This window comes from Mobula hypostoma, chromosome 16 (genome assembly GCF_963921235.1).
Source record: "Mobula hypostoma chromosome 16, sMobHyp1.1, whole genome shotgun sequence".
In the NCBI taxonomy this organism is placed as follows: Eukaryota; Metazoa; Chordata; class Chondrichthyes; order Myliobatiformes; family Myliobatidae; genus Mobula; species Mobula hypostoma.
This window is the reverse complement of record NC_086112.1, coordinates 64,017,315-64,042,791: the sequence shown is the minus strand read 5'-3', so window position 1 is coordinate 64,042,791 and position 25,477 is coordinate 64,017,315. Positions and strand designations below refer to the sequence as shown.

Here is a 25,477-nt window from a genome sequence, read left to right as displayed (position 1 = left end):
TGCTCTTGAATCAAAAAATAATTCTTTTCTGTCTCACTATTTTAAAATGCATGTACGTTTTGCTTTTATTTTAGGATAATGCTCATGTAAGTTTTTTAAGCAAAAGATTGACTTGATATTCTATGATGGCGGGTCTGAGTTGTGTGAAACGTGTGCATTTTGAGTGTTCTCAAGGTTTATATCTAGAAGAATTGAAAACACTTTGGTTGAGATTGAACTGGTGATTAGAGATAAGTATTCTTTGATACTTCACTGCAGTTGAGTCTCACTTATTGAATGTAACAGAAGACAGTGCAGGCCTTAAACACTTCAAGAATTTGTTGCAACATGTTTATTAATTAATCGTTGTTTCATTGACCTGCTGTTCTTGTACCAGTTTGACTGTAGCACTCAGAGATGATTTTTCATGCAAGGATGTGGCATCTTGCTGCTTAATGTTTGCGGATGAGGTTTTCTGTTAGAAACCTGAAGCAGTTGAATCAGATATTCTTCCTGTCTTTCACAAGACACAGGTCCTGTAATACCCACTGAACTGTGTTATCAGAAAGCTGCTCAGATTCTGGTTCATGGCCATGGTTATTCAGTTTCTGCAGAGATATTTTGAACTTCATTTATTGCAAAACCACTGTGAGGCACATTGCTTAAATTTTTTGTTTGAATCACTGTCAGAGTTTAATTGTATTAAGTTTTTGCTCTATTTGATCAGTCTGCTTGATTTCTTTGAACCATACTCTGCCAGTGTGATAAATTCTATCCAAAATGACCAGCTAATTCCAAAAAGATAATGTACAGATCCCTTCTCCAACATGTTTTTGAAACAGTCCTGATTAATGATTCTCTGTTGGTTGGTATAAAAAGTTGACCGTACATCAGTTTCTTCTGATGAAAGAAAAATGTGATGATATAGTGATGTCTAGTAGAATTGCTCCCTCACAGATTTAATGATGTTGGTTCAGTCCTGACCTCCATTATTGTCCATTTAGAGTTTGTACATTCACTGTTACTGCATGGATTTCTTCAGAGTGCTCTAGTATCTTCTCCCATCACAAAGAATTGTGGTTTGATAAGTTAATTGGCCACTGCAAATTACCCTTCATCTGTATGTGAGTTGATGTGAAAGTGTTGAAGAAAATTTGTGGATTAGTATAATTGGATGTCTGGTGGTTAACTTGGATTTGGTGGGCCAAAGCACCTTGTGGGGTGACCAACTGCCAAATGTTTTGTCACCATACGAGGAGTCATCATCAGTGCACTGTTAGTTGTGGTGTGCTCCGAATGCTTGGCCTTTATATACTTATCAGCTGATTGGTCATCATTATGGAAACTCAGTTGTGAAGTAGGGAGGAAGTCTCGTTGCTGATTGGTGGTGTGGCGAACTTCATGCGTTGCCTCGTAAATAGGTCTGCATGTCTGTTCTGTTTAGAGTGGTCCGTAGAAAACCATGTTCCCAGGAATTCTCTTTTATGCTGTGTCTTTGCTTGCGCCTTGACTTCCACTGATGCCCAGTTGAATTTATGCCCCTCTTGATCTTCATGGGTAAGAGGCTAGAGTTGGTCATGTCTCTTGACAGCCAGTTGATGTTCATGGATCCTTGTGGATAGTTTTCTCCCAGTCTGGCTGACGTAATTATGTGCTGCAGTCCCAGCACTGGATTTTGTAGACCACATTGGTCTTGTCCGGTAGCCTGGTTCATTCTTTTGGTCTGCAAAGTACTCTCCTTAACGTTGCTGTTGGCTTATGTGTAATTGAAATTCTCTGTTCTTGGAGCAGTTGGGTCATAATTTCTGAGATATTTTGAATATCTAGAAGGCCATCCTTTTTGGCGCTGTAGTGCGTCTCTGCTTCATGTTTATAGCGGAGGCTGTCATGCAAAAGTTTTTTTTAAAAAAAAGACAGTGTTGCCAATTATAAATCCTAAAATTTGGGTCTGTTACGTTGATGATAACTTTGTTATGATAAAATGTAGTGAAATTGAAAGAATTTATAAACTAATTAACAATATTAAGTTCACAATGCAAGCAAACTAAGGGTAAACTAGCATTCTTGGACATGCTTGTCAGTAGAAACACAGATGACACTTCAGAAACTTCCGTTTATTGTAAACGATCCTAAACTACCACCCAAATGTACACAAGAAGAGCTGTATCAAAACTTAATTCCGAAGAGCATAGACATACTGCAGCATGATGGAACGAAAGGATAAAGAGGAGAGACAACTCTAAAGTTTTCAAAAGAAGTGGATACTGATGGAACTTCATACAAAGATGCCTACAAGGTTGACAACATACCCGCCAAGAAGTGACCAAACAGGTTGTCCTTCCCTACATTTGAAATACCTCAGAAATGACAGCCTGACTACTCCAAGAACAGAATTTCGGTTGCACGTAAGCCAACAACAACATTGAGGAGAGTACTTTGCAGATCAAAAAAATGAACTAAGCTATTGGACAAGACCAATGTGGTCTACAAAATCCAATGTGGGCACTGCAGCAAATATTATGTCGGTCAGACTAGGAGAAAACTATCCACAAGGATCCATGAGCGTCATCTGGCTGTTGAGCAACATGACCAACCCCCCCCCCCCCCCCCAGCTTCTACCCATGATGATCCAAAGGGACACAAATTTGACTGGGTATCAGTGAAAGTTATGGCGAATGCAAATACCCAGCATGCAAGAGAATTGCAAGAAGAGTGGTTTTCCACAAACAATTCTATAAACAGACTTGGATCTCAATCTTATTTGAGCCAATGTGAGCAAAATTCCAGACCACAACGCATGAAGTTTGCCACACAGCCAATCAGCGATAAGATTCCTTGCTAAATAACATTTGAGTTTCTGCAATGATGACCAATCCGCTGATTGATAAGTATATGAAGCACAAGCATTTGGAGGACACCACAAATAACATGGTGACAAAATACTTGCAAGTAAATTGCCAAGATTGGACCAGTTTGAATTGCACTTCTATCTCCAAATCACTTGCTCTGAAATTGTGGAATGTCAGGTAATCAGAAATGAAATTTATGACTTGTTTAAAAAATACCATTTTTTTTGAGTTGTGTATATAGCAAAATGGGTAATGTTTCAAGAGTTAGCCAAGATTTGATGAACGAGTGGCCACTTGCTATGTTGTGTGAAAACACGAGGGAAAATCTTTCTCGGCCACTATTTGAAAGCTGATTTCCATCTGAAGTAATCTAGGTATATTATTGATCTCAGTTCGTTTAAGTGAATGCATTGTCACATATACAGATGAAGAGTAGCGTACAGTGGCCAATCACATGGCTTATTTAGCATATGTACACCTCTTATATTTGCACAGTGCATGAGTATTATCCTCCACAGTCTGGAGGTCTTTGCTCAGTCTCAAATTCTAAGGTTTGTAAACATTTCCAATGAAGCCCATTTTTATCTGCATTGCAGATCTGTTCTGATAATCATTTTCTGATGAATACTATATTCCTCTTGGAAGTTAGCAACTCATAAGCAGCTGTGTTTCTCCTGATGATGGAACTTGTGGGTGTGATGTCCTTTTATAAAAGCCAGTCTGGCTTTCAGCTGAAGCACTAAAATTTCATCGACTCTTTGTGTCTGATCAAAGTGACTTTTTCACAACCAAGTTCTGACACTAGTGTAGCTTCACCTGTTTGTTGATTGAACTACCACAGCATTGCTTTGTCCAGATCTTTGTATTGATTGGTTTTCTAATAGAGGGATCATTTGAAGAGCTAATTGGATTGGAAACCACCACTGCTTTTTACATATCATAAAACGTAAGTGGTTTTGCAGTGGTAGCTTTTTTAGCTTCTCAGTCTCTCACATTCCTATGCAATGGTCAAAACCATTGCTTGCACACATTTGTAGCATTGTATGACTTAATTGGAAACCATAGTATTTAAGTATGGGGGTAAGGTTCAATAATTATTTTACCTGTTATAGTTAACTGACTCTTGTCCACTCATTGTAATGACTGTATTTGTCAGCTGGAATCTGGTTTTTGAAAATTAGTTTTTGTTCAATCTGGAGTTGGCTATATTTTCTCAAACAGTTTTGCAGTATGCTCTCTCAATAATGATGGGATTAAAAATAATTGCAGACTGGAAGCCAAAATCTGGAAGCACTCAAGTTTGGCAACATCTGCACAAAGAGAGAGAGTTAAGGTCTCTTTCCCCCCCCCCCTCCATTTCCTACCACTCTTGAAACATGTTTGTTTAAACCCTCACACACTTTATCAGTAGTGGAGTGCCATTAACTAGAAGCATTGACCCTTTGCTGCTGCTCGACATATTTGTCGTACCCGTTTTTAGTACACGGTCATTGTTCCATAATGCACTGCAAATAATTTTGTGTTTTTTTTTAAAGATTGGCTTTATTTGTAACATGAACATTGAAGAATTCAGTGAAATGCATCATTGTGTTAAATTTGATCAGCAAGGATTATGCTGGGCTTCCAGTGTGCCTACAACTCACTAACCCTAACCTTTGGAATGTGGGAGGAAACCAGAGCATCTGAAGGACACTCGCATAACCACAGGGAGGATGTGCAGACTCTGTACAGACAGCAGCAGGAATTGAGTCCTGATCTTCCAGCTCATGCTGTATTTGTACTACGCTAACTACTATACTACTATACTACCATGCCATTCCATTCCATTCCATAGACTGCTGATAAATTAGAAAATGGTTAACTTTTTTAATATTGCACAATGTTATGAATGCCAACTTGTGTACAACATGTACATTAAAAAAATAAGCATTTAGAAGACCAGTGGGATTGATTTGCCTGCTGCTACAGACATCTCTTGCCACTTGGTAACTTGCTTTGTGGTCACCACACCATTTTTAACTTAGACTTCTAATGTTACGAGCAGGTCTTGGGAACAGAACTCCATTGCAATCTAGGGGAGACCAGTCTTGGGAAATATATTTATCATTTTGCATCATTAAATTCTTCCTGCCTATTACCACCAGCACAATGGTCATTTCTGACATGTTCAGTTTTTCTGCCAATAAATTTCATATCGGTGATACGATAATCTCTTGGCTTTAATCTTTCGTAATACTCTTCTGCCTGTCAGATCATCTTCCTTGCTCTGTGTAGATAATGCCACCCAAAACTCAATTCTAAAAGCTTGGTTTAAATTGCACCAGTTCCATTAAATCACCTCACTTTAATTCTTTGATGATGTGACAATCTGAGTTCACAACAATCTTTAAAATTTAAACAAGGCCTCAAACTATCCCTGCGACATTATGGCCTTCAAACTTAAATATGTTTCAGATAAAGATCAGTGCTTAATCCACATTTATGCTCCCAAAGATTCCATAACTTCTAGCCAGATTAATGAATTAAATAACCAATGCCTTTTTAAATTTTCATTTGCTATGGAAATTAATTGTCATTTGTTCCTTCACTGATAAAGTCACTAATTATTTTTTGCATTTGTATTTACTTGGGAGACGAGAGTCTGTAAAACATGGGCAAAATAGTAGTGAGGTCATGGATTGTATCTGGATTACGGAAGAGGAGTTGCTTTGTGATCTCGTAGCACATTAGGGCGGATAAGTCCCCAGGGCCTGACAAGATGCTTCTTTGGACCCTGCAGGAGGCTGCTGCAGAAATTGCTGGGTTAGGTGAATATAGCACATGTTGTTCCATTGTTCAGGAAAGGCTCTAAGAATAAGGAGGGGAGTTACAGGCCAGAGTCTGATATCAGTCATGGGTAAATTATTGGAAGTTATTGTAAGGGACAGGATATGTGAGTATGTAGATAGACAGGCCTAAGACTTTTGCAAAGTTCCACATAGGAGGCTGGTTCGGAAGACTAATTCACTTGGCATTCAGGTGGTAAATTAGATTCTGTTTTGCCTTGGCAGGAATGAATAATGCTACATCAAAGAAAGCCTCTTCTGCCCCTAAGGACCAGGCACCATGTGTGGCCGCAGACTATGTGAGGAAGATCCTAGCCAGGATAAACCCATACAAAACTGTGAAGCCGGGCAATGTGCCTGGTCAGGTGCTGAGGGATTTTGTGGCCCAGCTCATAGAGGTCTTAACGGATATTTTTAACATCTCTTTGTTATTGTTCCTTTCGGCTTCAAGGCAGCTGCCTTCATTCTGGTACCCAAGAGATCAATAACTGGCCTAAACAATTGCTGTCCAGTGCCACTGACCTCAACAATTATGAAGTGCTTTGAGTGGCTAGTAATAGATCGTATAAAATCCGACTTTCCACCTACATTGGACCATGTTCACCTACTGCTCAAACCAGTTCACTGATGTCTTGCCCTACCCAGAAAACAATGCCTCAGATGCTGGGGTGTTGTTCGAGTTCAGCGCTGTGTTTAACATGAACATCCTTCAGAGGCTGGTGGGTAAGCTGTCCTTGTTGGGACTCAACTAACCACCCTGTACTGGATCTTGGACCTCTTGATAGAAAGGCCTTAGTCTGAATTGATGGCAATATCTCAAGCTTTGTCCCATTGAGTACTGGCGCCCTCCAGGCCTATGTGCTCAGCCTGCTCCTGTTAAACTCACGATTGCACTGCCAGATGCAGCTAAGGCTACGTCTACACTACGCTGGATAATTTTGAAAACACCGGTTTCAAGTACAAACGACAGGCATCCACACTAAGCGTTTTTCAAAGTATCTCTGTCCACATTAGACGGATGTTTGGGTGAATCTCCTCCTACTGGGCATGCACCGGACACACAGAAAACAAGCGAAGAGGAAATGATATACTTGGTGCGCGCTTGTCCAGTTACAGACTAGAAAAACTTTAAAGGAATTGCTCCTGGCTCTCGCACAGGAGGACTTAAAACTAAAAAAAAAACAAATACTGGAGCGTATGGAGGCAATTGACAGGGAGTTTATGGACAGTATGACCCAGCTGACAACGAACATTGAAATACTAACGCTGTTGCATTAATAAAGCACCTTGTTAAATGTTAACTCTCACGCTGTTCACACCGACTGCGCGTTATAACAGCCGTACGCGGTGCAAAGCAGAAGCAGAGAAAGCATTGTTGTTGTGGTGTTGTCATGACAGCGTTTTTAAATCTCTCCGTTTACCCTGTACATACTACAATGGATATTGGGCGTTTTCAGATTTATTCACTCTGGAGACCGTTTCTGAAAATCTCCGTTTTCAGGGGATGAAAACGCCATTTTAGTGTGGACAGAGGGTCAAAACGAAGAGAAAAGACTTTGTTTTCAAAATTATCCGGCGTAGTGTGGACATAGCCTAAATCACACCATCAAAGTTTGCTAATGATACAACAGTGGTTTGCCTCTTTGGCAACAGAGAGGTTTGTCAGGTGGTGTGAAAACAACAACTGTCAAGACAAAAGAGATAATTATGGACTTCAGGAAGGTGCAGATTAACCACTCTCCATTGCATATCAATGGCTCTGCTATGGAAAGAGTGGAGAACATGAAGTTACTTGATGTGCATGTAACAGATGATCTAACCTAGACACACACCACCACCTCATTAGTCAAGAAGGCACAGCAACATTGAGGATCCCTACCATCCATTTTTCAATTTCTTTGACCTAATACCATCAGGAAGGAGATGCAGGAGCATCAGGAGCAGGACTGCCAGAGTGAGTAACAGGTCCTTCCCTTAGGCTAATGGACTAATGAATGCCCTGCCACCCCTGAGGTTGTCATTAGGACCCGGAACTGTTTACCTGTGCTGTGTACTTCACATGCATTTTGAAACTATATTATTGACTTGTGATAATCTGTTTTATGAGCTGTGTGTGATTATATGTATTGCAGGTGCATCATGGTCTGGAGAAATGTTGGTTTAGTTTGTTGTAAACATGTACAGTCAGATGACTGTAAACCTGAACTAGCCATTGTAGGGCTTTCCTGTCTGCCACAGTGCAGTTTTTGTACCAGTGATGTAACTGTTAGGATGCTCTCAACTGCGTGTCTGTGGAAGGTCGCGAGTATTGATGTATGTAGTCCAGCTCTTGTCAGCTTCCTCAGAAAGTGGAGGCATTGCTGAGCTTTTTTGATTGACGAGAATTTGATTTGAGACCATGAGAAGTTGTGTAAGATGTGCATTCATAAGTGTTTGAAACCGCTTGCAGTTTCTGCTGCTGTGCTACCGATGTGGTGGGTGTGAGTGGTGCGAGTTTTCCTGAAGTCGATAACCCTTTCCTTTGTCTTGTTGACATTGAGCTTCAGTCCTGGAGCTCTTCCACCTCCTCTCGTTGTTGGTGATGAACTCCACCATGGTCCTGCCATCGACGGATTTGACAGTGTGATTACTTGGGTGTTTGGCTGTGCAATCGTACGTGAGCAGAGTGTACAGCAATGAGCACAGCATACACTCCTGGGGAGCACCCGTGTTGAGCATGATGGGGATTTAGAAGCGGTTGAGCATCCTGACTATCTGAGGTATTCTGCTCAGAAGGAATAGTTTTCAATTGCAATCTTAAAGTCTGAAGACAATACTACCACGTGTTGCTTTCAGTGCATTAAATCCAGCCTTGTGCTGAACTTGTAATGCTTTATCAGATTCAGTTAAAATTTCTTCGCAAAATAAAACAGAATACAGTGGGCATTCAGTGAAGGAAGAGCTTAAGATTTTGTGTAATTATGATAAAACTTGTTAAGTCATGTGCTTTCTTTTCGTTTATGCGGCAGAAACTGACATGATGTGTGTTCTGGCATTTTATGGGTTCCATTTTTGCAACCCCTACCCCAATCATGGAGGTGGGGAAAAAACTGAAAATTATGTAATTCAAGGAAGTCTTGGCGATTGCTTATTGCTGCTGAAGAAAACACAGCACAATAGGAGGAACACTCTCAATACGCTGGAGGAACTCAGCAAGTCGGGCAGCATCAATGGAAACGATGAGTTGACGTTTCCACTGATGCTGCCCGACCTGCTGAGTTCCTCCGGCGTATTGTGAGTGTTGCTTTGATCCCAACATCTGCAGATTATTTTGTGTGCACAATAGAAGGAGTTGGCTGATCCAATCTGAGACAACTCTCCTGAACAAGACTGATGGATTGTGACTGAACTGGAGGGGAAACTATCCTGATGTAGAGATTTGCTATAACTGTTTGGAAGAGTTTAAACAAGTCTGGCAAGATGTGAAACTCAAAACAGTGGTAACACAGATGAGAAGGCTGGGGCAAATACAGAAGAGAGAGCAAGTTCAGTAGACAGAATGGAAGCCAGGAGTGAAGGATGACTGACAAGATTTACCTTGTTATGCACCTTTAATATTTTGTACATTAGATTGCAACTTAAAACTTTTCTGCTTTTAAGCTCCAGTCCACTCAGCAACAAAGGCCAAAATGCTGTTTGCCTTAATTACTTGCTGTACTTGCATGTTGACATTGTTTCATGCCCAAGAACACCCTGGAACCCTCTGTACTTAGTCCCTTTCCATTTAGATGTAAATAAACTGCCCTTTCATTTCTCCCCTAGTAACTTTTTAATATCCTTAACTCCTGAGTTTTACCAACTCAGTTAACCTATGTCCAGTTGCAGATTACAAATATCCTCATCACATTATGCTCTCCTACCTGTTTTCATGTCATGGCCATAACTTGGCTGTCTTGCACTAAACTCCTCACTTAAATTATTAATATAGACAATTAATAATTAAGGGTGAAGGACTGATACTTGACTCCTTCATCAATTTCATGTTTTCTTAAAAAGTCTGAAAAAGAAATATCTTGCGACTCTTCCATGTGATAACTTGTCTTCTCCTTACGTTGACACTCTTGCTCCATTTATCTTGTAATCCTTGTGTAGCTTATGGAATGGATTTTGGAAATCTAAATATCTATCTGCAGGTTCCCTTCTGGAAACTCTGCTTGCTATATCCTCAAAGAACAACTGAAAATTTGTCAAGCTTTATTTGCCTTTGATAAAACAAATTTAAACTTTTTTGATTTAACTTGCATTTGGATTTTCTTCTAATTCACCAGATATTTTTTCCAACTCAAATTATTTTCCCAAAAAGGTATGTTAAACTAAATGACGTGTGATTTCCTGAAAATTTTCCCTTTCTTCCTCCCATTGTGAGGTTTTCCATTCAGCAAATTCTAAAAATCTTCAACCAAAGGCTTGATTCGCTTTTTGGTCATGGTTTTTTGAAAGGTTTTGATCCTGGCCTCTTGCTTGCTTTAGCCCCATTTATTTTTATTCACGTTGTCCTATGTTTCAAAGGATTGTTACAAGTCCTCCCCTCCAATTTGAAAACGGCTTGTCTATTGCATTTGGAATATCTGTACCATGAAGCAATTAAAACACCAGCTTGTGTGCTGCAGAGAAAATAATAAAGGTGCAGTCACCTGCGTTTTCTGCCCTAATTTGTGTGCCTTGGGAGGAGGATTCATTTCTGGTATCATCTATAATTGGTGAAATAGACACGTGATTTCTCAGGGTGGGATTTGGTTGCTGGGGGGGGGGTGGGATGGCTACTTTACCATGAATAACTGAGGTTCTTTCCTACTTTTTTTAGGATCACGTAACCATGATTGAAGATAAGGGCCCAAGAGTTAGCGACTACTTTGTAGTTGCAGGACTGACTGACACATCTACACCATTGGAACAAGAAATCACAGTGGTGGAGCCCAAGTCAACAAAGCCGAAAGCACCAATAACAGATATTGCTGTCATAATCAAATCAGCAGGAGAAAATGTTCCTGAAGGTTATACCTGCATTGAAATTACACCAACAGGACTTCCAGCAAATTTAAATTTTGGGAGTTTGAAAAGTCCAGAGATATACCTTTGCTATAAGAGGGGACTTGATGAGCCACCCCTTATTGATATTGGGTAAGTTATTTGGAAAATCATCTTGATCTCTAGGCAGTGTTGGTATATTGATAATTTGAATCTTAATGTATTTAGCACGTCAGACAACATTTGTGGAGAGAAATGGGCAGTGGACATTTTGGGCTGAAACTTTTCATATGGTCTGTATGATAGAGGAGAGATGGCCAATATAAAGAAGTGAAGGAAAGAGTTGGAGCAAGATTTTGAATATTTGTACCATGAAGCAAGTAAAACAACTGCTTGTATGCTGCGGAGAAAATAATAAAGGTGCAGGTGGGGTGGAGTGATGGACAAGTGGAGAAGAGTGGACACGGCACCAAGGCTGGGAGGAGTTGAAAGGAAGCAACAGTGGAGCATGTGATAGAATCTGATAGAATGGAAGCAAACAAGGGAGTAGGGCAGGGAGATGGAAACAGTTGAGTGCAGAGACAGCATAAATGATGTGTGGGTGATGGGTAGATGGAAGGTAAGGACTTCAGGTTGTATACATTCTCTGATAGTAAATTGAACCATTGAATGATGGAGGAAGGGAAAGAATCACAGCGATAAGGTGTTGGGATGGGTGCAGGAGAAACTGGATCAATCAGAAAGGGAGAGGGGGAGAAAGGAAAATGAGGAAACTGTTATCTGAAAGGAGAGAATTCAATGTTCATGCTGTGGGCTGTAAACTAACCAGGCAGAATACAAGATTCTGCTGGCTTATAACGATTGATGCATGAGGCACCAGCAGGGAGCAATTTAGTAGTGGTTTGAGGAGGTTGAGTTTGTGGACTGGAACATGTTCAATGCCACTTCATCCCACCTAAAGGAGTATATCACAGACATCACGAGTTCATCAAGAATTGCATTTGCAACTGTTTCACTGAAAACAATTAGCATTTCTCCTAAATGGAAGCCTTGGATATACAGGGAGAGTTCTGCCAAAAGTCCAGAACCAAGACTTTCAAGATAAAGACCCTCTTGTAAAAGGCGGCCAGTTATGTTCTTTACAAATCTATCTGGGATGCCAGGAGAGAATTCTAGAATGAGTGAGAATCTCAAGTCTGTCAAAGGACTTCCAGAGCCTGATTACCATCATAGGCTAAAAGTCAAAATTGGGGCAGTCTCTGGCAACGATGCATCTGTCATGTATACTCAATGCTTTTTACACCAATTTTGAGCAGACAAACTTCCATCGAGGTGCTCCCACTATGCCCTGCTGCCTCTGTCCCATTCATTTCGCTGGTAGAAAATAGATTGACTTTCATAAGGTAAATCTCTTTGAAGGCAGCTAGCTCAGAATGAGTCCCTGGATGGGTCTTGGAATCATGAACTTACTGACTGGCCCTCGTTTGCGTGAAGCTCTTTGAGTAAATAGCATGTGTGGTAATAATAAATACAACATTAGTACAATAATGAGCACAAAAACATGAGAATGGTACAAAGATTGTAGTGCAATTGGAAGTAGTGCAACAAAAAAATACCAGAGTGACAGTTGTGGAATAACCAAGAGAAGTAGAGCATGAAAACGTGGCATTCTCATACTCTTAAGTTGTTTCCAACCTCTCACTTCAGCAGTCTACTATCCTCACTGCTTCAAGGAATCTTCCTTCCAGTCCCAAGAAAAGTAGTGACCTGTGTCAATGACCTGGTCAGTAGCTCCAACATCAACCACAATGAAGTGTCTTGAAAGATTGGTAACGGCCCACGTCAGTACCAGTCTCCCAGATAATCTAAAACACTTGCATTTTGCATACAAGCAAAGTCAGTCTATGGAGAATGTCATCTCCTCTGCACTACATTCAGCTTTGGGGCACATCAACAACAAGAATACCTACACTCTCAATATCAGCAAAATAAAATAATTGGTTGTTGACCTAAGGAAATGTGGTTGGGGCGGGGGGGAGGAGAGGAATGGCCTGTTCTCATCAGGAGCTATAAAGATGGTGGACAACTTCAAGTTTCCTGGGAGCCATATTTCAAGTAACTTCCCCTTCACACTAATAAAATGATTAATGATTTCACTTCGGCATCTGAGAAAATTCAAAATGTCCATGAAGATTCTATTAGGCTTCAACGGATGCATTTTAAAATGTATTCTGACAGGTTGCATCTCCCCCTGCTGTGCCAGCTGCTCTGCTGTTAACTGTCTGAACCTATATAGAGTGGTAAACATGGCCCAGGCCATCTCAGACTCATCACTTCCATCCAGCCAGTCGCTCTGGTATTTTTCATTGTACTAAAGATTGCACTAAAATCGTTGTTCCCTTCTATTATTTTTGAGCTCATTGTTGAGCAAATGTTTTGTATATCGCTACTACATATACCACATATACTTTTTTGTCTATGACAATATACTTATCTAATCTTGTCTAATCCTGAGCCGTGAAGAGGCAGAGCGCAGACAGGCTGGTGTAGGAATGGGGATGTATTCCATTAAAACGAAAGGTTCTCAGACAGGCCCAAATAGGCAGAAAGACACACTCCAATTATGTACTTGCATCTGTGTATGCTAGGACGCAACAGATCAAGCATTAAAATACTTGTATGCATAGTCCCTTCTCACTGTAGCACACCTCCCGTTCTATCAGTTCGCGACCAGTTAATTGTTGGATGCTCAGACATACCATTCCCTGCTTTCCCAAAAATGCCACTCACTGCATAGTGCCTGGCCCCCGCACCCCAATCGTCTTTCTCTCTTTCTCTCTTTCTCTCTTACCCACCCCCCCACCCCACCCCAAGCCTAGCCCGGCCCGACAGTGTGTTTAGTTATATCCACAACTCTTCCAATTCCACTTCTACTTTTGGGATTCAGACACTGGCAAATGTTGGGACATTGGGGACCCTCCATGAGCTGAATATCTGAAGTTCAACTTTACACTAGTCAAATCTGCCCCCCCCCAAAAAAAACCTCTCTGGGTTCATATCCAGGGACCCACCTGCCATGCCCTTTGGCTTTGCCCCTAGATTCCCATTCAGATATGTACAAATGGCCAAACAGCTCTGATCTTCCTTCCCTGGGGTGGTCATGGCTATCATTATCTGAGCTGCTCTATCAACAACAGCACTATGTGCTGCATTCTCCATGACATGAGAAATGTAGGCAACTACATGGTAGGTGGTGATCTGTCACCACATTGTCTCATGTGTTTTCCCAATAGGATGGCCCCCAAAGGGGCTGTCCAGGTATCTCTCAATTTTGCCCATGTCATTTGGGCATCCATACAGACATCCCATTCACCATGGTGTATTTTCACACCTGCACTTTAACCTCGAGTAGGGGCAGAGTTGCAGCCACCAGTTCTGCCAGCTGGCTGGATCCTCCCTCCCCTTTGGCTGTTACCACTTTCCCCTTTGCAGCCATCGATGAACTGCACACGCTGTTTCTCCTCCAGGGTTAGGTCATCATATGGTTTGCCCCATCGTGTAGGTTAGGGGTCAGGGGCTGCAACTTCATCTGCAGTGCTATGGTCATTGGCAGGTAGGGCCATAATCTACTCATGGAGGCAGCTCACCCCATCAGGGCTGTTCTCCACTGATCTGCTATGTACCATTTCCATTTGACTACAGAGGAGTGCTCAGCTCAGCCTTCTTCGTGGGCCACATTGTTAGATTTCATCTGTTGATCACCAAGTGGTCATTGTGTTGCTAAACTGTAATGATTAGAGTTATGCCAGATGAATGTTTAAAGGGAATTGGCTGTTCTTGAACCTAGTGGTGTGGGGCTTCAGGCTTCTGTACCTCCTGTTAGGTTGAAGTTGCAAGAAGATGGCATGGCCTAGGCAGAGATCCTTGATAGATATTGCCTTCTTGAGGCAGTGCCTCCTGTTGATACTGCAGTGGTGGGGAGGGATGTGGCAGTGATGTATTAGGCAGAGTCCACCACTTTCTTCAGTTTCAAGCGCTCCTCTGTGTTCGAATTACCTTATCAGATAAGTCAGGATGCTTAGAACAGTACATTTGTTGAAGTTTGTCAGAGAGTTCAGTGACAACTTTGATCTTCTTGATCTGAGAAAGTAAAGATGCTGGTGTGTTGTTCTCATAATTAAGTCTATGTGCTGGGCTCAGGACAGGTTATCTGGTATGTTAACATCCCTGAATTTAAAGTTGCTGACTCTCTCCATGCCGTATCCCTCAATATAAGTTGACACACGTTCATCTGCTCGTTGACCTGTTACGGCAGCAGACAAATTGGAGTCGATCCAGGTCACTTTTGTACCATAGAGAGCATTCTAATTGGTTGCATCACAGTCTAATATGGAGGGGCCACTGCACAGGGTTGGAAAAAGATGGAAACTCTGCCACCTTCATCATGGGCACTATCCTCCCCAGCACTGAACACACCTTCAAAAGGAAATAACCTCAAAAAAGGCAGCATCTTTCATTAAGCCCCCCCCCCCCATTCATCCAGGACATTCCCTCTTCTCATTGCTATCATCAATGAGGTGATTCAGGAGCCTGAAGGCACATACTCGATGTTTTAGGAACCGCTTCTTCCCCTCCGCCATCAGATTTCTGAATGGGCAATGAACTCATGTACGCTACCTCACCCTTTTTTCTTTTGCTTTTTGCACTACTTTATTTGTATATTTTTTTCTTATTGTAATTCATATTTTTTTGTTACTGTTTTCCACTGTACTGCCACTAAACAGTAAATTTCATGATACAGTGCTTATATAAAAAAAATTCAACCCCACCCCCTTGGAATTTTACATGTTTGATTGTTTTACACATTGAATCACTACTACTATGTCGACTCAGGCCTAGGGGGCCGGTGTCGGGCATGATGACAGACTCTCCACTTCTCCCTCACTGTCACCAGTGTGTTCAGTTCATCTACATTAGCTGCACCGCTGTCTTCTAGGAGCGTGTTGACCGTAGTCTTGGGAGGGCACAGTGGATTTAATTTTTTGGCACTGATCAACGGAAAAACTCGTGTCAAAGTGAAAACAGCTCTCTACAAAGTGATTTAAATTAATTAGAAATATAAAACACAATAATTGATTGCATAACACTGCACACCCCCCCCCCCAATCATCACTGGTGCAGCCAATTGGGTTTTAAGTCATGTAATTAGTTAAATGGAGATCCCCTGTGTGCAGTCAAAGTGTTCAATTGATTGTGGTACACCTGTATCTGGAAGGTCCATCTGCTGGTGAGTCAGTATCCTAGCAAAACTACACCATGAAGACAAAAGAACACTCCAAGAAACTCCATGAAAAGGTTATTGAAAAGCACAAATCTGGAGGTGGATACAAGAAAAATTACAAGTCACTGACTATCCCTTGGAGTACAGTTAAGTCAGTCATCAAGAAATGCAAAGAATATGGCAAGCTGTAAATCTGCCGAGAACAGGCCATCCTCAAATTCTGAGTGACCGTGCAAGAAGAGGACTAGTGAGGAAGGCTGCCAAGAGACCTGTGACAACTTTGGAAGAGTTACAAGCTTCAGTGGGAGAGACTTCACATAACAACTGTTACCCAGGTGCTTCACCAGTCACAGCTCTTTGGGAGAGTGGCAAAGAGAGAACCACTGTTGGAGGAAAAAACCCTCACATGAAATCTCAGCTAGAGTTTGCCAGAAGGCATGTGGGAGATTCTGAAGTCAGCTGGAAGAAGGTTCTATGGTCTGAAGAAACCAGAATTGATTGCTTTGGCCATTGGACTTAACACTATGTTTGGGGTAAGCCAAACATTGCACATCATCAAAAGCACAACATCCCTACCACGAAGCATGGTGGTGGCTACATCATGCTGTGGGGATACCACTGCAGCAGACCCTGGAAAGCTTGTGAAGGTAGAGGGTAAAATGAATGCAATAAAATACAGGGAAATCCTGGAGGAAAATCTAATGTAGCCTGCAAGAAGAATGGGGAAAAATTGCAGTGTCCAGATGTGCAAAGCTGACAGAGACCTGTCCCCACAGACTCAAGGCTGTAATTGCTACCAAAGGTGCATCTTCTAAATACTGACTTGAAGGGGGTGAATACTTCTACAATCAATTATTTTGTGTTTTATATTTGTAATTAATTTAGATCACTTTTTATGTAGATCTGTTTATATTTTGACATAGAAGCTTTTTTCTCTTGATCAGTGTCATAAAAGCCAGATTAAATCTGCTGTGATACAATGTTGTAAAACAATAAAACATTAAAACTTCCAAGGGGGTTGGATACTTTTTATCGGCACTGTATATGCCAGTGGTATTAAATCTGATTCTGATTCGTGCTATACCCAATCTCTTGAAGCACTTCAGTATGGTTGATGTAAATACTAATGGATGGTAGACATCGCCACAAAGTGTTGTCAATCTGGAGTTACTTGCTCTAGTTTGGGTTTGACTGCTGAATCATGATTTTGGCTGAATATGTCATTGGTGGAGCTAGGTTGACAGATCAATGGAGCATTTGGTCTCTGAACTGGATATACGAGCCAGCAGCATGAACATCTATAAGGAGGCATAAACACAAAATAATCTGCAGAAGCTGGGGTCAAAGCAACACTCACAACATGCTGGAGGAACTCAGCAGGTCGGGCAGCATCCGTGGAAAAGATCAGTCGATGTTTCGGGCCGGAACCCTTTGTCAGGACTCCCATCTATAGGGAGGTTTCAGAGTATTAAGGCCAGCTTTAAGGTTACATGGCTGTCCAGCCAAATGCTCTCAGGCTAACATCTTGGTCATTGACTGAGGTTCTCTGGGATTGTTTACAAACTTGATTTTCATTTTTGACTCTTGAACTTTCTAACTATTACAAAGAAGTCCATTCCCTCTTGTGTAACATTGATTGTATCCATAACTGGTTCAACATGTGCTAAAATGCTCATCCCTTTTATTTAAAGATGTGCACCAGGCTCTCCTAATCAGCTGCTCACCAAGAATTTTCTGTGAATTTGTGTTCATATGAAGTTCTCACCAAATCTTTTCATCTCATTCATGTATTTGCATCTGGCACACCATCACCTTTTTATATTTAAAAAAAGATAAGTAACTTGATCCCTGACTTCTTTGGCATCAGCCCTCTCAATATTTTACTCGACAGTTCTGAACTCCCTGATCGTAATTCCTCTGATCTTAAATGTCTCTGCCCTACCTCTGGAATTCCATGATATTTCATGATATGGCCATGTGAAGAGGTCTCATGTTATTGAGCAGATTTGCTTTGAACATGGTCAGTATGATTAATAAATTATATCTGTTTTTCCAGCCAATACATTGAATAATGATTTGGTTTGTGGAGTATTTCGGTTTGATTACATTTAAGCTGTTTCTCCTGCATGGTTATTTAATTATTTATCTGTATAAGTGTTGGTAAAGTTGATGCTTTAAATCCATCTGCATGTGCTTTTGCATTGATCAATGATCAAAGGCAGCAGTCATAAGAGTTTTTTTTTGGAAGTTTAAATACTTGAATAGTTGGTAATCCCATTAACTTTATTTCTACTTGGTACTGTAATTTTTTTTTCAAGATCTTGTGTTTATGCTTTTGACCTAGTTGGTTTTTAATGTGGCATGATATTGTGTGCATTTGCAAAGGGAACAATGGGTGGGAGTTTGTGGGTATTGGACTAGGTAGGAAAAGGGGACACAAGAATGGGAGGGCATTTAGAAGTAAGGGATCTGTGAGAGGACAGGGGTCAGGTGGGGAAAGAAATGTACAGAGGAAGAGTGGGTCACCTGAAGTTGGAGAATATATTCAGATTTTGCATTGTAGATTACCCAGATGGAGTATGAGGTAAACACGAGATTCTGCAGATGGTGGAAATCCGGAGTAACACTTAAAATGCTGGAGGAACTCAGCAATTTAGGCAGCATCTATGGAAATGTATAAACAGTTGCCACTCTAATATTGATGCATCCTTAAAGTTTTGGAATTAATAATGTCAGGAAGTAAATATCGTTTTAAACTATCTTCTGCTTGAATAGAAAGATTTTGAGTAGAATTTCATTCCTGAATTCCCATTAACCTTTTCTTATAAAGTGCGTTCGGATCTTTGGTTAATCTTGGGCACTTCTATAAAATTGCCATTATTTACCTATTGTGTATCGGTTGAGATCCTTTAGAAAAATAAACAATGATCTGCAGGTGTTGATTCTGATGTGAGTGAAATTCATTTGAAGCAATTCAAATCTGCTTGCTGGCTTGGCTAAAGTAGATGATCACAGTGTTGGCTTTAATCAGGATACCAGGTACTGTATACATTTTGATCAAGATTACCAGCTGGAATAATGAATGTATCTTTTTTTATTAGGGTTTTATATGAGGGGAAAGAGCGCGTCATTCCAGGCTGTGAAATCTTACAAGCAACTCCTTTTGGCCGTTGTGCCAATGTTAACAACAGTTCAGCCAGTTCTCAGAGAATCTTCATTACCTATCGAAGGGCTCCTGTGAACAGGCACCAAAATTCTTTAGCTGTGACTGACATTTGTGTTATTGTTACCAGTAAAGGAGAAACTCCACCCCACACTTTCTGCAAAGTTGATAAGAACTTAAACTGTGGCATGGTAAGAACAATTTCTTTTCTTAAATTAATGTATCTTAAATGGTAATGAAAATTTCAGTGTTTTCTAGTAATATGCTTTAAAGATCAATTCTATTTTCAGGACTGTTTGGAAGATAGTCATTATGTGGTTATAGTTCTATGTCATAGCTTTTGGTCAAGATGGTGCCAGTGAACAACTATTCCTCTGGCAACATCTTCCAGATAGTCAATCATTTCAGTTTTTCTACGCCTTCTACTTATTCTTGTTATCTTAATTTTGTTTTTGTAACTATTGGAGCCTGGGACTTGGAATCTGTAGTTCAATTGAGTGAGCTACTGCTTTGCTGTCCCCGAGAAAGCTCCAGAAGAGAAATGTGAGCGCGAGCTACCATGAGAAGAAGTTCAGAGACAAGGTGAAAGGCCATGATCGATTTCATTTCTTGCTGATTAAAGTGTCGAGGAAGATTGAAACATCGAGGCAAAAGCAGAGGAGAGCAAGTGGTTCTCGAGGGGGCTGCTAGTTCAAGTTGCTTGTCCTTGGAGGGAGCTGCTGAGATCCTGATCCTGTGTGCATGCGTCCATGATGATGTCTTTTTCATGGCTTTTTACAAGGTGTGGAATGAGAGAGAGAGAGAGACTGTGTGGCACACCACTCCACACACAGACATTTTCGCTGCATTTTCCCTTTATTTTTTACGAGGTCGAGTTGCGATCTCCACGGATGGAAAGCGTACTCGGGAGTAGACCCGACTGGTTTCGAACCCGGGAACTTCCACTCCCGGGTCCAGCGCCGATGTCATTGTGCCACCAGCCGGCCCATCCTATAAAATGTCTTGATGGAATTTTAAATTCATTGTTCCCTCAATGATTGCAAGCTGTTCAGGCCCTGTGGCAGCAAAGCAGCCCCAAACCATGACGTTCCTTCCACCATGCTTCACAGTTTTGGTGTTGGTGTGCAGTGCCCTTTTCCCTCCAAACATAGGGTGTGCATTTCTGCCAAAAAGTTCAACTTTATCTCATTTGTCCACAGAACATTGTCCCAGAAGCATTGTAGAACATCCAGGTGATGGTTTGCAAACTTGAGACATGCAGCAATGCTTTTTTTATTTCGGAGAGCAGTGGTTTCCTCCATTATGTCACCATTGTTCAGTGTTTAGATTATGAGAACACTCAGTCCTCTTTTATTATCATTTAGAAATGCATACATGCATTAAGAAATGGTACAATGTTCCTCCAGAGTGATATCACAGAAAACAGGACAAACCAAAGACTTAACACTGACAGAACCACATAATTATAAAATATGGTGACAGTAGTGCAGAACAATACCATAATTTGATAAAGAACAAACCATGGGCATGGTTTTAAAAAAAAAAGTCTCAAGTCTCAATTGACTCCCAAGTCCCCAATAGCAGGCAGCAAAAGGGAGAAACTCCCTGCCATAAACCTCCAAGGCACCAACAATTGCTGATGCCTTGGAAGCAGCCGACACCAAGTCTGTCCATCTGAAAACTTCGAGCCTCCGACCAGCCCCTCTGATACAGCCTCCTGAGTGCCTACGACCTAGTCCCAGTTGCCGAAACAAGCAAAGCCGAGGATTCGGGGCCTTCTGCTCCTGAGATTGAGGTTACCACACAGTAGCAGTGGCAGCGAAGCAGGCATTTCAGAGGTTTCTCCAGATGTTCCTCCGTACTCTCACGCCTGTCTCCATCAAATCAGAATTGTGCATGGTCGCCTACTTGACAGATTACAGATATCATTCTTTCACCGGAGGGGCCGCGTGCGCTGCGTCGCGTCGCCATCTTCTCCTCCTCCCCTTTAGCAAGTTCTAGAGGTTTCTGTAGATCTTTTGTTGTTACTCTTGGGTTCTTTAGATCATTTGCTGTTACTCTTGGGTTCTTTTTCACCTTCAGCATTGCATATTGTGCTCTTGGTGTAATCTTTGCAGGATCTCCACTCATGAGAGTTGCAAGAGTACTGAATTTCCTCCATTTGTAGATGATTGCTCTTACTGTGTACTGATAAGCACTCAGGTCTTTAGAAATGCTTTTGTAGCCTTTTCCATCATCATGCATCTCTACAAATCTTCTAAGGTCCTCAAAGTTGTTTTGATCGAGGCATGGTGTACATAAACAGATCTTTTTTGAGAAGAGCAGACTGTGTTGGTAGCCTAATTTTGTGTCCTTTTTTTATAGGACGTGGCACCTCTACAACTCTCACCTTCAATCTCATCGAGTCCACCTGAAATCAAATAGCTTTTGTTGATGGCATTAATTCAAAGGTTCACATTTTTTGAACCCAGACTGTGATTGTTTAAATGGTGTGTTCAGTATTGACGAGAAGTACAATTGTTTGTGTGTTATTAGTTTAGGCAGATTGTGTTTGTCTGTTATTGTGACTTCAAACCACATTTTTATGAGTAATTAATGCAGAAAACCAGATAACTGCAAAGGATTCACAAACTGTTTCTTACTAAGGTAGGTGTAGCTTAGAGCAGTGGTCCCCAACCACTGGGCTGCATGTGCTACTGCGCCACGAGGAAACAATTTGATTTGGTGATATGAAACGATATAAGTCAGCTGCACCTCTCCTCATTCCCTGTCACTCACTGTTGAATTTGAACCCCCCCCCCCCCCAAGTGTCGGCCCGTCTGCAAGAATATTGTCAATATTAAAGCGCTCCGCGGTGCAAAAAAGGTTGGGGACCCCTGGCTTAGAGGATGCATTCCTGGAATGCATGTGAGATGGATTTTAGATTGATATGATCTGAGAGTGGATTATTTTAGATCTAGCATTATTCATCATGGAAGGGTTAAAAATATTGAAAACAAGCTGTAAGGAAAAATAATCACTCAATTTTTAAAAAGTGCTTTTTTGTTAAAAAAGAAAGGCAAAATCCCATCTGAAAATGGCGTTTTCACTCTGAAAACAGGGATGACAATGTAAGTGCGAGCAACAGATTGGAAAACTACATTAAAAGATACAAGAGTGTTCAAGCAGTGGCTATTTATTATTTAAAGGAAAAAAAACATGATTTGCAAAATTTTGGCATTCCTTCAATATTTAGAACTATAACCGGAAAATGCGTGGCTTACAGGAGAAATTAATGGGAGTATTTTTTCAAAGTAAATGTTGATCAAATGGCTGAACAGGAGTAAACCTGAGGATCAGAAGCATTTTTGTATTTGAAAGAGTAACTTAGAAATTAAAAGGAAATATTTTTTCAGAACAGACTAGTGAGAAATGTATAAACAGACTGCTATCAAAGTTATATAAAATAGAAAAAGACGTGTCTGTACCTAACAAATAGAATTTACAAAAGGCAAATGGTATATTTGGCTTCACTGCACAAAGATGTGAGGATATCAGTAGTGAAGTCTAGTTACAAATGTTTTGGGCCTTTTGTGAAACCACAGTGAGAGCACTATAAATAGCATAGGGGAAAACACAATGTTTGTCTTCACACAAAAAAGTGGCTGTAAAGATACTGGGTGCTTGGGTTATCACAATCCTAAATTCCTGTTGGTTGGAGATTTAAATATGATCCCATATCTAAGAGAAAAAGCACATAGAGAGTCATTTAGTCTGACAATGGGGGAAAATGCTGGAAGCTGTACTATGCAACATGTTGTCAAGAAAATAAATTGATCCAGCTCTGATTCTATTCAAAGGAAGTCATGGTTGATTAATCAAATTGGAGTTCTTTGAAGATGCATTTAGTATAATGCAGGAGGAGTCAACAATGTATATTTGGATTTTAGAAAGATTGTGAATGAGGCAACTGGAGATGATGTATTGGCGAGATCAAGAGTATGAATAAACGTGACCTGACATTAACAGACTGTAACTACTGGGGATACTGTAAGGATTAATGTTTTCTCTAACCATCTATAACTGCATGAAAGAAGAAATCTGGTTTTAAATGGTGAACATGGGTATTGTTAACATTTAATGGGACCCACCCATTGCCCTATCGCTGAACTGTTCCCACAATCTATGGATTCACTTTTGGGGACTCTTCATCTCATGTTATCAATATTTATTGCTTATTTATTATTTTTACTCTCCTCCCATCCGGTAGGCCCTGCAGGAGCCTCTGCTCCCGCACCAGCAGGCACAGGAAGAGCTTCTTCCCTGAGGCTGTGACTCTGCTGAACCTTACATCACAGCGCTAAGCAGTATTGCACCCATATTGTGCTGTCTCAGTACTTTTATATTTGTGTGCTCTAGCACTTACCTTTTATTTGCAGTTATTTTGTAAATAACACTATTCTTTGCATTTCTGGTTAGATGCTAACTGCATTTCATTGGCTTTATATCTGTACTTGGCACAATGACAATAAAGTTGAATCTAATCTAATAATTTTTTTCTCTTGTCTTTGCAAAATTTGTTGCTTTTGCACATCGGTTGTCTGTCTGTCCTATTAGATGCAGTCTTTCATTGATTCTGTTATATACTGCAATTTGAGAGACTGCACTAGCTACATTATGTGCATTCCAGGTGTCCTTGGCTAAAGTTGCTGAGGCTCTGTCATCAAGTTAATTCAAAACAACTTGGGAAATTTCTGGATAATGGAGAAATTGAGTGTATTGGGATAGTGCAGGAAGGCAGTGTTGAAGTAGATCAGATATGATTTTGTTGAATGAGGGTGCAGGCATGACCATCTGAATGGTGTGTTCTTGGCTCTGTTTCTTGTTTATGGTTTAACAGATTATGGGTTCATTCCCTTGAGGATACTGACTAACTGAAGCGACAGGTGTCACTTGTTCTGGAGCTAATTAATATGCTCTTTTTTTGGAATGTGTGCACTTTGCTGGAAAGGCCAGAATTTAATGCCTATCCCATAACTTCCTTGAATGTAGTGGTGAAGAAGCACCTTGAACTGCTGCAGTCTTTCTGGTTAAGGTACATTCAAAGTCATGTTTGGCAGTAAGTTCCAGAATTTAAATCCAGTGATAAACAAGGGTTGATGAAATATTTTCAAGTCTATATGGTGTGTGTCTTGAGAGTGAGTGTGTTTCCATGTTCCTGCTGCTCTTGTCTTTGGTTCGTACTGGGAGGTGATGTGGAGCAGTGGGGTGAATACCTGTCATGCATTTTGTAAATGGTACACACTGGGACCACTGTGTGCCCATGGAGGGAGTGAATATTTACAGAGGTTAATGCTGTCCAATCAATTGCCAAAATCCTACACCAGTAGGTTCAGTAAAAGTTATTACCCTACAGCCATCAGGCTCCTGAACCAGCATGGCTAACTTCAATCATTGGTACTTTAAGCTATTCTATGACCTACAGACTCACTTCAAGGACTCTTTACAACTCATGTTCTCAATATTATTTTTTATTTGCACACTTTGTCAACTTTTGCACATTGGTTGTTTGTCAGTTTATGTGTAGTTTTTTTCAATGTAAAATTTTATTGTATTTTTCCCCTTGTCTGCATGAAAATGAATCTCAAGGTAGCATAAGGTAACATATATGTACTTTGATAATAAATTTGCTTTGAACTTTGAAGTACTTTCAAATATTGTAACACATGGGGAAAATACCCAGCTTTTAAACTTGAAACCTGTGGTGCTGCACATGTTTCTTCAAAGTTCAAGGTACATTTATTGTTAAAGTATGCATACCATTTACAGGCGTGAGGTTCACCTTCTTGTAGGCAGCCACAAAAAAGCACGATCGAATCGGTGCACAACAAAGACGGTCAAACAACCAATTTGTGGGGGAAAAAAGAACAAATCGTGCAAACAATTAAAAAAAAAAGTTAACAAATAATACACAGAATCATGAACTGCAGAGCCCTTGAAAATGAGCCCACAGCCATGGAGCCAATTCAGAGCTGAGGCGAGTGCTTCATGCACGTCTCCATGAGTGCTTCACAAGCGAACATGTCATGGCTCACATGAAGAAGCGATACTTAATGTGAATAAAGACGTTGATTATAAGCTGGTCGCGTGAACTTGGGGTTTTATGTGGCTGAACTAGCATTCTTGTGTTTTGGAGTATCCATACTTGTTTAATTTTCCCTGCGGGAAAGATACAAGTACCAGCCTTCAATGGCTATTTCATCAATTTCAGTCATTTGCTACTTAAGGCAGTTAATTCATCCTCCCCATTTTTCAGCTAAGATTAGTCAAATTTAGATCTACCCAACCAGATATCAAATAGTGAACCATTCTGTTCTGTTCCAAACCTGCAGTT

The 25,477-nt window shown here is 40.8% G+C and overlaps 1 protein-coding gene across 2 annotated transcripts in view; it reads left to right on the top strand.

The window, feature by feature from the left end:
• Positions 1–25,477, top strand: part of dennd4c (DENN/MADD domain containing 4C) — a 177,723-nt gene that overhangs the window by 44,910 nt on the left and 107,336 nt on the right. For both annotated transcript variants that reach the window (XM_063069024.1, XM_063069025.1), the window contains exons 2-3: positions 10,497–10,813; positions 19,043–19,295. In XM_063069024.1, coding sequence (XP_062925094.1) covers positions 10,509–10,813; positions 19,043–19,295 — 558 coding nt within the window. In that variant the 5' untranslated portion in view covers positions 10,497–10,508. The remainder of the gene's footprint in view (positions 1–10,496; positions 10,814–19,042; positions 19,296–25,477) is intronic.